The sequence below is a fragment of the Diorhabda sublineata genome, chromosome X (genome assembly GCF_026230105.1).
Source record: "Diorhabda sublineata isolate icDioSubl1.1 chromosome X, icDioSubl1.1, whole genome shotgun sequence".
Taxonomy (NCBI): domain Eukaryota; kingdom Metazoa; phylum Arthropoda; class Insecta; order Coleoptera; family Chrysomelidae; genus Diorhabda; species Diorhabda sublineata.
The window spans coordinates 25,017,716-25,030,924 of record NC_079485.1 but is presented as its reverse complement, the minus strand read 5'-3'; the positions used below and the strand labels follow the sequence as shown (position 1 = coordinate 25,030,924).

Below are 13,209 nucleotides of genomic sequence, written 5' to 3'. Positions count from 1 at the left end.
CCAAGTTACAAAATGTTTAAATATGTACTAAAAGTCGAATTTATAAAAGCACGAAGAAGTCGGAACTGGCATTATCACGCTCGCGCCCCACGGGATCACTGCCCCACGCGTTTCGTTATTCTTTTAGTTAGTTAGCAATTGTTATTCCGCTTTGATGTGCGGTACCAAGATTGTGATGATGATGATATCAAAGAGTGGGTCATTTGTGACAGTAATGGTCAAAACTTTCAGATTATGATGGATGACGAAATCGTAGAAAACATATTGGAGACAAATGAACAGCAGGAAATGCAAGAAGATGAAACAGAAGAAAATCTAGACGAGAGAAATGATGTAGGACCATCTCATGATGACGCACTTCAGGCTCTGGAAACAGCTCTCAAATGGTTTGACAAACAAATAGAGTGATACAGTGAGTTTACTACAGCTGAAACGAATTCTTGATATAGCAGCATTGAAGAAAAAAAGTAGCTTACGTCTAATGCCAATTACCAAATATTTTAAACCAGATTAAACTTATTATTATTTTTCATTAATAATATTTTTATTTATTAATACATATTACTATTATTAAACTTATTTTATTGCACAAAACGCGCTTTTCTTCATACACTCGATTATCCGGACTTTCAATTATCCGAATCCCTAACGACAACAATTAGTCCGGTTAATCGAGATCCACTGTACTTTAATTAGATGAAAAATTTAAGATAGTAAATTTTCTAAAAGCCTTGTTTTACGCATCAACAGGAAGTAGCATTTTGGCCATGGTGCAGTTCTCTTTTTACATTTTGAATTAATTTTCTGTTAACGTTTTTTTTTTTGATGTAGAACGCTGGTCTCAAGTAAAAACTGTAATATTATCTGAAGATAGAATGGTAATTGAACCCTATAACTACTACATAGGGAAAGGCGTCACCGCAAAAACTCGCACCACTTGACTCCTATAAACACTAAACACAAATACGCTCGTGCGCTGCCAAAAAAATGAGCGCAACGTTTTGTCTAATTCAACAGACGTTTTTGATGATGATGATGATGATGATACTGACATGTAGGTACGTATGTGTTGGAAACGAGCACTAGGGGCGTAGCTAGAACGTATCAGGAGCAAACAGAAAAAATAATACTACTGCCTGGTCTGGCCACTCTTGCGCCGCCCAGAATCTACGTCCTCTGTCTGGGCACCGGTGGCACCGCCCTATTTACGGCACTGGTTGTAGTCACAAAACATTAAGATGTAATAAAAATGTATGATAATTGTCAACGTCATTTGTCAAGATGAATAATCATTTGTTGGAAATTCCCAAACGCGTTCCTGATGTGTGTTTTAAATGGAATGAATTTTGTAAAATGCAATGCTCAACATCAAATTGCCGCTAATGTAAAAATCATTTCCTGGAAAATGATTTTACAAATTTCAATAGAAAACATTTGAAGTATAAAGCTATCCTACCTCTCATCTGCCTTCATTCCACAGAACTTTCTATAGAAGAGTCATTGCAGTTTTTAAGTGAATTTTCATACTCCATTGTTACAGAGAGAAAATTAGTACCTAGTTGTGACAAAGAAAAATCGGATTTTTTGACTGTAGCTAAAACTAGTAAGAACAATTTAACACATAGGGAAATGGTAATGTATCAAGTTCATCGGAATACAATCGCCAAAAATAGAGCAGTTAAAGACATTGAAGAAGATGTGTCAATTTGGAAAATGTGAGTATATGGAAAAAAGTAAATAATGTAACGAAAGAATTTATTAATTCACAGTTAAGAATCAGTCATAGACAGCAAAACCATTGACTATACAGGATAAAACCTTTGTTCGTTTTTATGTACAAAAGATGTCTCTACAACCTTTTATTTCAACTGTGATTCTGGTTAATATTAATTTACATATTACACTTTTCACTTTGTTTGTTGGAAAAATCTGTATTTTGTGAGTTTTCTTTTTTAAAGTGATATTGTAATCATGTCTCCTAATTTTACTTGGTTAGTTGAAAATGTATGTAAATATTATTTTGTAAATAAACGTATCCCAGTTCTAAGATGTTTATTTCATCGTGAATTTAGGAAAATGCAACAACATAGAATACAGTAGATATTCTTGGCTGTAAATTTAAATAAACCGCGAAAATAGATTAGTTCTGCCACGTACCATCGAGGGCACTAGCATAGAAAATTCGCCATGTTGTTTCCACTGAATAACAACTAAGTCCCAGACCCCTGCACACAAATCTCATTGTTGTCATGCAAAACATTCGTGATTTAGGGTTTGAATTACTAGAACACCCCCCTTATTCACCAGATTGGCTCCGTCCGACTATCATCTTTTTCCTCAACTGAAAAAAAGTTTAAAAGGTCGTAAATTTTCTTCCAACGAGGAGGTAATAAAAGCTGTGGAGGTCTGGTTTGCAGAGCAAGAAGAAACGTTTCTTTTTAAAGGCCTAGAGACGTTGCAGGTTATGGAATATGTTGAGTAATAAATTATGTTGACATTGAAATTTTGTTTGGTTTTATAGTAGGCTAAGAATTTTTCAATATATCCTCGTATGATACTTCACAACTTTTGCGAGAAAATACCAATTTGATCCAGGGATAAAGTTTCACTAGCTTAGTCGTTGAAGTGTTAAGCAAATGAACTTTGAAAATCTAGCATATCATGTATACCAAATAATTCACGGAAGTCTGTATATTATCACTTTTTCATATCAGTACCTGCGGCACATAAAAAAAAACAAAATATTTGAGCTATAAGTAGGGTTCACGCCAGCATGGCGACATAGCGACAATTGTCGCCAAATCATCAAGAAATGTCGCCAAAATCATACACATCGACGACAAATTTGTCGCCCAAAATATTTTTAAAAAAACCTGTTTTATATTTACTGTGCTGTTTTTGTATAAAAGAATTTATATATGCCGTAAAAATATGTATAAAAGTGTGTGTAGCATGCATATGTTAATTTTTTTACTTTTGTCTACCACGTTATATTTTTGGACCCCTAAATCATAACTTAGGTGGTCCTTTTGGACCACTAAATTTTCATTGCTAGTGTGAATCCTAGCTATAAGTCTATTGTTTCGACTGTATTTTTTGTTTCTGGGCTACAATAGTGTACCCGTTTCATCTACTGTGACATATTGATGGAAAAATCCATTTGGATTATATTTGAATTTTTAATGAGAGCGAGCTTTTTGTATCTTTGCATACATGAATGTAAATTAAAACTAGTCTTATATATCAGATCAAAGTAAAATGGCGGAAACTAACCGTAGTATTGTCATCTTTTGAAAAATAGCTTTTCCCTCAAATCGGCATCGTATATGAATGGGATCAATAAACCCTCTACGTATCTCTATATAACGACTGTCGAGGAAATAATTTTGAGAAAAATGTATTTTGTTTTAAAATAAATATTGAACTATACATTGAAAATGTATAGAGTGAATCATTTAAAAATAAAATTACGTCTTTCAAATTCTATAGAAATGATGCAATTCACACATTCAAACTAATTCGTATTTTATTACTAATATAAAAAATAAGATTAGTAATGCAAACAAAAAATCATTTATGACTTTGGCGGTAATTATTAACAGTAATTGAAATGAGACTGCTTAGCATAATATGGCAAATATTCAAATTATTTGGATAGAATATTGAAAATATACTTTAAATTAAAATTTGGCAGATTTTGATTTAATTACTTGAAAGTTATAAATATATGTACGTAATAGTGTATCAGATAAATGTATATATCCATAATTACAATACTTATTGAAACCATAAACTTTGATAACATTTAGGTGTGTTTCTAGCTGTGTAATATTTTTAATTTAAGACTTGATTTAAAAATCATTCTAAAACTGGAAATTCAAAACAAATTCATTCGATATTAATTAAATAGTGAATAATACTCACCGCTAAATTTACTGTGATTGTTATTTTTGTGGGATTTTGACTGTTGATAACTCAGATGAGGAAGAATAAGACCTAAAACATTTTTAAGTCAGGAAAAAAGTTGAAGAGGTGAGACGCAGGTGAAATTCGCAAAGCTTGTACCAGTTTTTTGTTTTTGACCAATGGCGATAAAAATTTGAATTTAGAGATGAAAAAGTTCCTAACCAAAAATTCACTAAATGGGAAGTTAGAGAAAGCATGAGATAACCCAATATTAATTTTGATGATCTAGAGCCGTTTCACACATTCATATTGTTTTTACCTAAATATGTGATGCAGTCGAAATAATAGTAAAGAAAAGGTGTAGAATTAATAAAAAGTATAATCAGAAAAAAATTATAAAATAGAATGGAAGAAATAGAGGAATATTGTAGCGAACGTACTTCAAATAGAATAATTTCTTACTACCATTTAAATTTATGTACCTTAATACTTGAAGGGCATCTCAAAATTCATACCAATATAATAATCAAATGAATTAGATGATAAATAAATAATAATGGTTTTTATACTCACAAAAAATTAAAAGAGTAGTTAGTTTATAATCCATCTTTGATTTAAAATATAATAATTCTATTCACAAAATTCACTTAAAACGTATTATTACTAAAGGACCAACCTGTTGCGTCCCTTGTAACTAACAAGGAGAACACCAATCGGCATCTGAAAAATAAGTTTACCACACCAATCTAGACATCGTAGGTCATAAATTTTATTCAAAACTTTTAAGCAACGTTGTCTCTTCAAAAAAAACGTATAAGAAACATTGAGAATTAAATCTAACCTAATACCGTATGTATTTTATCTTTTTTTTAATATGTAAATTTCATTTCACATACAGTCTCTATTCTTAATTTTCATAGCAGCCATTCTCCTCAAATTAGACGTTTACCTATGCGATAACGACCTCGTCTGATGAAAATCTCTCTCTTGAAAATAAAACTTCAAGGTTAGGAAACACTAAAGAGCCAATGAGGTGGCCATATCTGGTAATAACGGTGAATGATCAACCAATTCGAAAAGCAATGCATGAATTTCAGCCATGGCGATTACCGAAATGTGAGAAAGTGTATTGTCCTGGTGGAAAAGCACTTTCTTTGTCTTCAAATGCGGTTGATTTTTGGCACTTTCTTCCTTCACCTTATCAATCTATGATGAATGTACTCTCCTGTTGTTTTCCCTTTTTGAAGATAGTCGATGAACACAATCCCATTATATCTCATTAAACTTAATCCGACGGTTGTCCAGTGAACTTTTTCGATGATATCGCAGCTTGTCGCAATTTCTGGCCGTCTCCAAAGCTCGTCGCAAGTCTCTTTCAAAAACAAATATTTAATGACATCTTGATACTTATTTTTTCCATTTTCAAAAAAATCTTAACAACTACTCACTTATACTATTGTCAAAGAGAAGCTCAGCATCAAAAATGGCTGAAATTTTAGTGAGAATCTCTCAATGCACGCGCAAATATATATCCCAACTTATATTGATAAGTGCTGTCAGCTTCAGGTTAAAGTTGGAAATTTTGCAGGTAACCCTCGTATATAACAAATCATATACATCAACAAAATTGAATAAACCGAATACAGTCAAATGCAATTGTTGAAGAAACTAACTGGAAAAGTAAGAATAGAAGAAATTTTCATGGAATAAATATATGGAGATAGGAATAAGGACAATTGTTCCTAAACGAATAATTTTTAAAATAAAACGTTGCTGGATTTAGTATTTTCATAATAAGCTGAACAAAAAATAATTTTATTAAATATTTATGTTTTGCAGCATATTCCAATAAAGCATAGGCAAGCCGGCAACTATGCGAATTTATGACTAGAGAACGATAGATTATTCTGGTCAAAGCGCGCTGATGAATGCAACCAGCATTCCAGTCGATTCCACCGGATATTGGAGGATAAGGTACAGGGCTGTACTGTGAGAATTAAAAATTATATAAGGAGAAACAGATTTTAGGGATTTCAGTTATACTAATTGTACGAAACTATTATAGGGATTAAACGATCGGTCTGTTGGTTTCAAAAAAATTAGTCTCTATTTGGATTTGTTACAATTTAGAACATATAGGTATTTTTCATCCATTTTAGAAGGAATAATTAGGTTATGTTGGCCTCGTGCATATGAAGCATCGGTAAATAACGTAGGTGGTAGGTAAGGGGTCTTTAGTAATTTGAATTCATTTCCCTATACAAAAACCCCCAAGACGCCTTTGAATTAATTTTGTCACATTCTTCCGTAACTACTTCTTTTTCACAAAGCTTTGATAATACATTTCATAGTCTCATTTCAAGTATTTCTTCGATAATTTGTAATACTATTTTTTTGTTCATAATTTTTATTATTTTTAATTTGGTTCTCTTCTCCGCATCTTCCGGTTTCCTCCAATATTCCACTTTATATTCCACGTCTTTTTCAATTGGCAATGTATTAAAATTAATGTTAGAAGTCTATACATAACTAATAGTGAACAGCTATTTATTAGAAAAAATTTATTTTCCGAACACTGAAAATCGTTAAAAATGATATGAGTATGCACTCAATAAGAGACCACTATTTGTCTATTGGCAACATCATTGACGTACGACGTTTAAATATTGAATCTGTCAATTAAATATTGGTGTGTCTGTGTATCTTATCTAGTCTATTTGTACAAGTAATACTGGTAAGTATAATGTATATCAGTTGGGAGTAAAGGTTAGTAAAATGTTGTGTAACACTTTCATTTACATAATTTTGTAATAGGTTAGAAGAACCTCTAGGGAGCATTAACACCGATAATAAGCATGGCACCTCTAGCTCCAGCACCTCAAGTTGATGAGATTGCTGATGGGATTAAAGCTGTCTTATTAGGTCCTCCAGGTTCAGGTAAAGGAACTCAGGTAAATATGACACGAACAATCTTTCTCTATTCATGCTTTTAAATTAAACATTTTGTCATATCTAATGATTTAATTTTATTACAATTGAATTAAATGTGAAAATAATATACGATTTGTCTATTTAGGCACCACTTCTGAAAGAAAAATATTGTGTTTGCCACTTATCAACGGGAGATATGCTCAGAGCTGAGATTCAGTCTGGATCTGAACTAGGAAGTAAATTGAAAAAAGTTATGGATGAAGGTAAACTTGTTAGTGATGACCTTGTTGTAAATATGATTGACAAGAATTTAGATAAACCAGAGTGCAAGAATGGCTTCCTTCTGGATGGTTTCCCACGAACTGTGGTACAGGCTGAGAAGGTAGGAGTTCACTAAGTTCTAGTACATTGATCCTCCCTGTAACACTGCAGATTGGTTCAACATTGTAGGAAAATGCATTGCATATAAATTATCCATGTTTAATTTTTCTCGCTAGAGGGAGTTTAAATTAATTATGAAGAAAACACTATATTATAAACAAAATATGTAAGTTTCATTAAAATCAAATTAAACTAAGAACATTTTAAATAAAAAACTTTTATAACATGTTTATTTTGCTTTCAGATCTATCTAAAATAATGTTCCACTAACGTCTTCTTTTAATAGAATATCCAAACGTTTTACCCTTTGAATTTTTGTTATTTTCTAGATATTACAGCACTTCTAATTTTACTTTCAGTTTGTAAAATTGTTCATATTGTTGACTTAGCTTCAGATCCTTTGCTATTACTGTTGATTTTTTACCATTATTTATCTGATCCAAAATATCAATTTTTTTGTTGTAGAGAAATAATTTCCTTGGGTTTTGTTTCCTTTCCACTTTCATGGCTTAAAACTAAATATTTTTTTAAAAAAGAATTTGTCCTCCTTTTAATACACAATTTTTGTAAATCAATTTTATTTAATTTTATAACAACTCGTTTTACACATGTGCAAAACTATTTATGAACTGTACAAATCATTATAAATTTCACAGTACAAAATATAATGTTGGACATCCCCGTGTTATATGGGGGAATTCCTGTGTTATAAGGGGGATTACTGTATTACTAGTTAGGATCTACTATCAAGTTCACAGCTTAATGGCTAACGAAATCATACAAAAATTAAGTATTATTTATTTATTCATTTACTAGAGTGACATTACATTACAAGGTAATTACAAATCACCAAGTAATCTGACAGAGGAAAACGAGTTTTCTGTTCATCAGTCTGGAGATGCAAGACAAACATGACATGAATCTAAGCCATGCTTGTTCACCTTTTTTTATGAGAAGCATTTATACTTATATATAGTTCTTTCAGTTCATTGGGCAACTTATTAAATATTTATATTGCTTTAATTTTGTTTACTTACAGTTTTGTATGTTTTTGGAAGCTTTATTAATTTACCTCTTGTAGTATTGTTGGAGTTTATGTACATATTTTTAAAACGTTATAATTGTATTTGAGACTTTCTGATACAAGAATTTGTGCAAGATTTATTGATTTCTTTTTTGGAAAAGAATTTTTACTTTTTAGTATTCTGTTTTGGAGATTTTGTAGTAGTTGTAAATTGCTTTTATAACATGCAATATTGCCATAACTTATTTTACTATGAAAAAATTAGTAGTAGATTATTAATAGTGTATCTGTTGTCATAATATTCGATAATTTATTGTAAACAATAAGTAGATATCTTGTTTTATTGATAATATGCTTAATATGCTCATTCCATCTGTGATTAAAATCAAAAATGATATCTAAATATGCACATTTATCTACTTTTTATCTTTTCTTTATTTGTAGTTATATTTAATTCTTTTGAAACACTATCACCGTAGTTTCCAAAAGAAACATACCGTTTTTTTATATAATATACTATATTTTCAGGCATACTTATCAATAAATTTACATATATTATGAACAATAAAGATTGTACCTTACCTACCATAGGAGTACCTATGTCTATGTTTTAGAAATCGCCGACTTTTGCTTTCTACCATTAAGATAACTTAGCGTCTTTCGTCCCTTTATTTTTGATAAAGCCAAATTGTTTTTAACTCAGTTTTTTTGTTATAAAATCTGTTATTCTACCATAAATAATTTTTTCAAAAATTTTGGCATTATTGGATATCAATGAGATCGATCTATATCATCAATTTGACTATTAATAGATATTTTTTCACATTAGTCTATTTCGAAGCATACAGGGCTTTTAGTGAGGTCTCTAAAGTCCCCTTTTTCCATGTTTTGTCCGTAAAGTCCCTTTTTTGAAAAAGTTGTGTGCTAAGAGCCTTGATATTATTGAAAACAATTGATGGCCATATGCAAATTATTCAAAAAGCAATTCATAACTCTTAATGAGTAGTTCAAAGGAAATCAGATAATCTGCTCCTCGGTTATACAGATATGTGATTATGCCGACTACCATTACATCTTGAAATGACAATTACCCACTAATTTATGTTAAATAAACTACATAAATATTTACTTATATTATTTCAGGATTAAAGTTGAAGTATTTTAATAATTGAAGAAAATATGTCATATTCTAATAAAAAACATTGTTTTTTTTAATATGAAAAGCTGATTCATATTATTACATACCAATGGTACCCAACTGCAAGTTTTGGTCCCAAAAATTGTTGTACTAACCTTTTTAAATGCAGGCATTCATGTAATGGGGCACATATAATGTCAATTAATGGAATAACTTATCAATTAAGAAATATTGTGCTGACTGCTAGAGAAAGTTCCATTGTGTAAATGTGTGATCAGCACATGTTTAGTTTTTGATTATCTGACAAATTAGTAGTTGGTATATGATGATATATATGTATATATATATATATATATATATATATATATATATATATATATATATATCTTAGACCCGTTGATATGTTTATGTTTTCTAAATGTTCTTGATTTTAGGTCTCTTCTGTTTCAAACTTAGTTTTTTTAATACTTTTTAAAAGATAGATAAAATTTGACGTCTTTATCAAAATATTTTGATAGAGACTTGAAGAAAAGCGGATCAATGACAACTATTAGTCTCATATATGTATGTTTTCAGTTGGATGATCTTCTTGAGAAGCGTAATACTCAATTGGATGCAGTAATTGAATTTGGAATTGATGACAATCTCCTATTTAAAAGAATCACAGGTCGTTTAATCCATGCTACAAGTGGAAGATCATATCACGAAGAATTCAACCCACCAAAGAAACCAATGACTGATGATGTTACTGGGGAACCTCTAATTAGAAGATCAGATGATAATATTGAATCACTCAAGAAACGTCTTCATACATATCATTCTCTAACAAAACCCCTGGTGGATTACTACCAAATCAGAGGTATCCATCACTATGTAGATGCTTCCCTGTCTGCTGATAAAGTATTCAGCAATATTGATTCTATTTTCCAGAATCGCAAACGTGCAACTGCCAGACTTTAGAGAACTAATTGTTAGTACTCACTTGCATTTCAAAGTTTACTATGGTTTATCTATATTTTTGTATAACAGTTGTATTTTTGTATTGTTCAGTTTGATTGAAATTCCAACAATTTCTGACTTGTTATTTTGTTTTGAATAAAATTTTAAATGTACTTAAAGACTTTTAGTCATGAGTTTATACATAATTATGTAATTCATAGAGTAGCATTTAAAAAGTTATCTTTAGATGTCCAGTGTTAGTTACCCGAGTTCCAAGTATAATTGAGACTTTACTGTATCATTTACAATTTTTTATCATCCCCAATTTTTAAAATCCTGGAGTATCATTGCCACCACTCGAAAATATCAACCTTTCTTTAACCTGCCCACTTCCTTTGCCTTCTTCCCACCTTGGACCAAAAGTTTTCCCATAGTAGACACCTCACTTACCATTTACAATAAACATGAATTCCCTAGCGTCCTTGTAGGGAAAGCATTCCTAGAAATTCTGCATAAATAATCCGTCGACCTAATTCTCTATATGGATCCAAAACTAAATTCTGTGTCAATTGCGCAGTCACAAACCACGAACTCTTAAGTTTTTTCCGGTTACCTTCGATATGTAGTTTTTACACTGGTGAACTATACAGTATCCTTCAAGCTTTCAAATTTATCTCTCCTCCCCATAAATATATCTCCATATGTACTGACTCTCCTTCATCCATACAGTCAATCACAACCATATTCACCGACCATCCAATAGTCCAAAACATTCATGACATCTACCAAACTCTCATTGCTCTTGATATAACAGTCTCTCATTTGGCTTCCATTGCACACTGGAAACTAATCTGCACATCGCCATGGCAAAGAATCCTACTGAAATCCCAGTTCAGCTTGCTAATGATCTGAAGACTAACTTCAAAAATCTTGGCGTGACACAAGGAGCAAGAGTACTACAGCACTATACAATACCCACCTACCCCTAAACTTTTTGAATAGGAAAGAAGCTGTGACAATAAGAAGACTACAACACACAAAACTTACACCTTTTTTATGTCGTCAGAAAGTCACAAGTTAAGGTGGAATTTTTTGAACGTTGGTAATATTCATATTGAACACAGTGTTTACATCAACACTCACAATTATACTGACGCGCGTTTCAATAACCAAGCTATCGTCTTCAGAGACTGAAGGTAAACTAAAATCTCATGACTTCACTTACCTGTTTTATACTTAATTTTCCCACCAATAAACCTTCTCCCACGACAAATAATTCCATTAAACCTGATAATAAAGGCTCTCTTAGTCTGGCCAATATACTTTCCGTCACAATCACCACACTGACTACAGAGAATACTATACCACATACCAGCATTTTGATACGAAAACCAACCTCAAGGAGACACTTGAATGCCCGACAGAAATGAAAAAAAATCCTAGAGCTCTTAAAGCCACCAAGCTGTATGAGAGAATATGATTAATTTATGTATTTGTGTAATTGATTTTGTAACAGCCCTTTATTTAACTTGAGTATCATATGAATGTTTTTGTGTTCCAATGACCAGAACTGTCGTTAAACTGAAATAAAAAAAATTTACAATCCTAGAGTATTATTGCGTTTTTGTTGGGCAACAAGTATGGAAAGAAATCATTATTTTAAAATATCTCACATCAAGTTTATCACTGTGATACAGTGTTGGTATTTTTCTTTCTTACAAAAAATGGCACCATTTTTTTTATACCATATACCTATTGTATCTGTTCACTATAGTTCTCACTTCTATAGGATCTTCTAGGAATGTTTGGAAGTTTCATTAATATTAACCCCAATAGATATGCATCCCGCACAATTCCTATTTTTAATTTCATAAAAATTTATATTAGAACAAACCAATTAAATCAAGTACACAAAGACAACAAATTGACTACCACCCTAATGAAACAAAAGTTATTTTATTTAACGTTTATTTTGTTTTTTGCTCAACATGCTTATCACAGCAACTCAAGTGGACGTCTAATAGGGGTGCCAGATAGTAAGATTCTAAAAGCGTGAAAGTTCGAAACAAAGCTCCTGGAGTGGACACGAAATTTTATTTATCTACTTTCACAAAAATACGAACAATAAGTAGAGTTAACTCTTAGCACAAAATAAAATAAAAAATATCTAATAAAGGAGTGATGTATAAATAATGTAAATAAGAGATCTCATAAAATAAAATTATTCAGTCCGAATCTGCATCACTTTTATGGGGATACATTGCTCAGAATTTAATTTATCTCTAAATCTGTAGAAACATTAAAACTAAGTTTTTTGATGAAATGAACCCTTCCAACGTTGTGTTTGGACGATCATCAATAGTTCACACCATCACATGTAGATGATGTTCACATTTCGGAAAATATTATGTTATGGGATTCTATTCCTATTCTTGAATCTAGGAACGGCATTTCCTGTGTGATCAGTATTATTTGTTCTCTGTCAGGCAATTTAACGACAGCTCGCTTCAACTCTCGTATGGTACATTCTAATAAGCGTTCACGGCGCCAAAAATACCCTTTTGGGCGTTCCACATAGCGACTACGATCGTTCTGGTCGAGGCGAAAACATCATGACTAACTTTCACGACGATCCTTGTCATGAGGTGGGTCGAAATGAGCGTTGAAATAATTGGCGGAATTTTCAAAACTCAAGCAACGCAGATCGCAACCATGAATCTATCTCATTATTTGATGCGGTGTGGGATAGTAGGAGTACTTGTGACGCATCACCAAATATTTTAGGTACTATCGACACAAGATATATTTTACTTCAATGTAAATTAGTTAACCACTCCACTAAGAAATTCAATAACTTACAAATTATAACATAACCCCTTAAAGCTTTCGC

The 13,209-nt window shown here is 31.6% G+C and overlaps 1 protein-coding gene and 1 long non-coding RNA gene across 3 annotated transcripts in view; one reads left to right on the top strand and one right to left on the bottom strand.

Annotated features, from left to right (window-relative positions):
- Positions 1 to 4,628, bottom strand: part of LOC130451395 (uncharacterized) — a 31,985-nt gene extending 27,357 nt beyond the window's left edge. The window contains exons 1-2 of the long non-coding RNA XR_008910718.1: positions 4,480 to 4,628; positions 3,925 to 3,996 (exon numbers count right to left, since the gene is read on the bottom strand). This is a non-coding gene — a long non-coding RNA (uncharacterized LOC130451395). The remainder of the gene's footprint in view (positions 1 to 3,924; positions 3,997 to 4,479) is intronic.
- Positions 4,629 to 6,564: 1,936 nt separating this feature from the next.
- LOC130451199 (adenylate kinase) lies at positions 6,565 to 11,385 on the top strand. Of its 2 annotated transcripts, XM_056790063.1 has the most exons (4): positions 6,565 to 6,640; positions 6,721 to 6,857; positions 6,983 to 7,219; positions 9,957 to 11,385. In XM_056790063.1, exons 2-4 carry the CDS (start codon positions 6,762 to 6,764, stop codon positions 10,338 to 10,340), a joined length of 717 nt encoding a protein of 238 aa, XP_056646041.1. In that variant the 5' UTR covers positions 6,565 to 6,640; positions 6,721 to 6,761; the 3' UTR covers positions 10,341 to 11,385. The 2 variants fall into 2 exon arrangements, with proteins under 2 accessions (XP_056646041.1, XP_056646040.1); XM_056790062.1 differs by lacking the exon at positions 6,565 to 6,640 and having other exon boundaries at positions 6,655 to 6,857; positions 9,957 to 10,487.
- The last annotated feature ends 1,824 nt before the right edge of the window (positions 11,386 to 13,209 follow it).

What these genes read in the sequence shown, in the direction of transcription:
- LOC130451199 (XM_056790063.1), top strand. Translation starts at nt 6,762, where the DNA reads ATGGCACCTCTAGCTCCAGCACCTCAAGTTGATGAGATTGCTGATGGG. An exon ending in GTTCAGGTAAAGGAACTCAG is followed by an intron (nt 6,858 to 6,982) that starts GTAAATATGACA and finishes TTGTCTATTTAG; the next exon opens with GCACCACTTCTGAAAGAAAA. An exon ending in CTGTGGTACAGGCTGAGAAG is followed by an intron (nt 7,220 to 9,956) that starts GTAGGAGTTCAC and finishes GTATGTTTTCAG; the next exon opens with TTGGATGATCTTCTTGAGAA.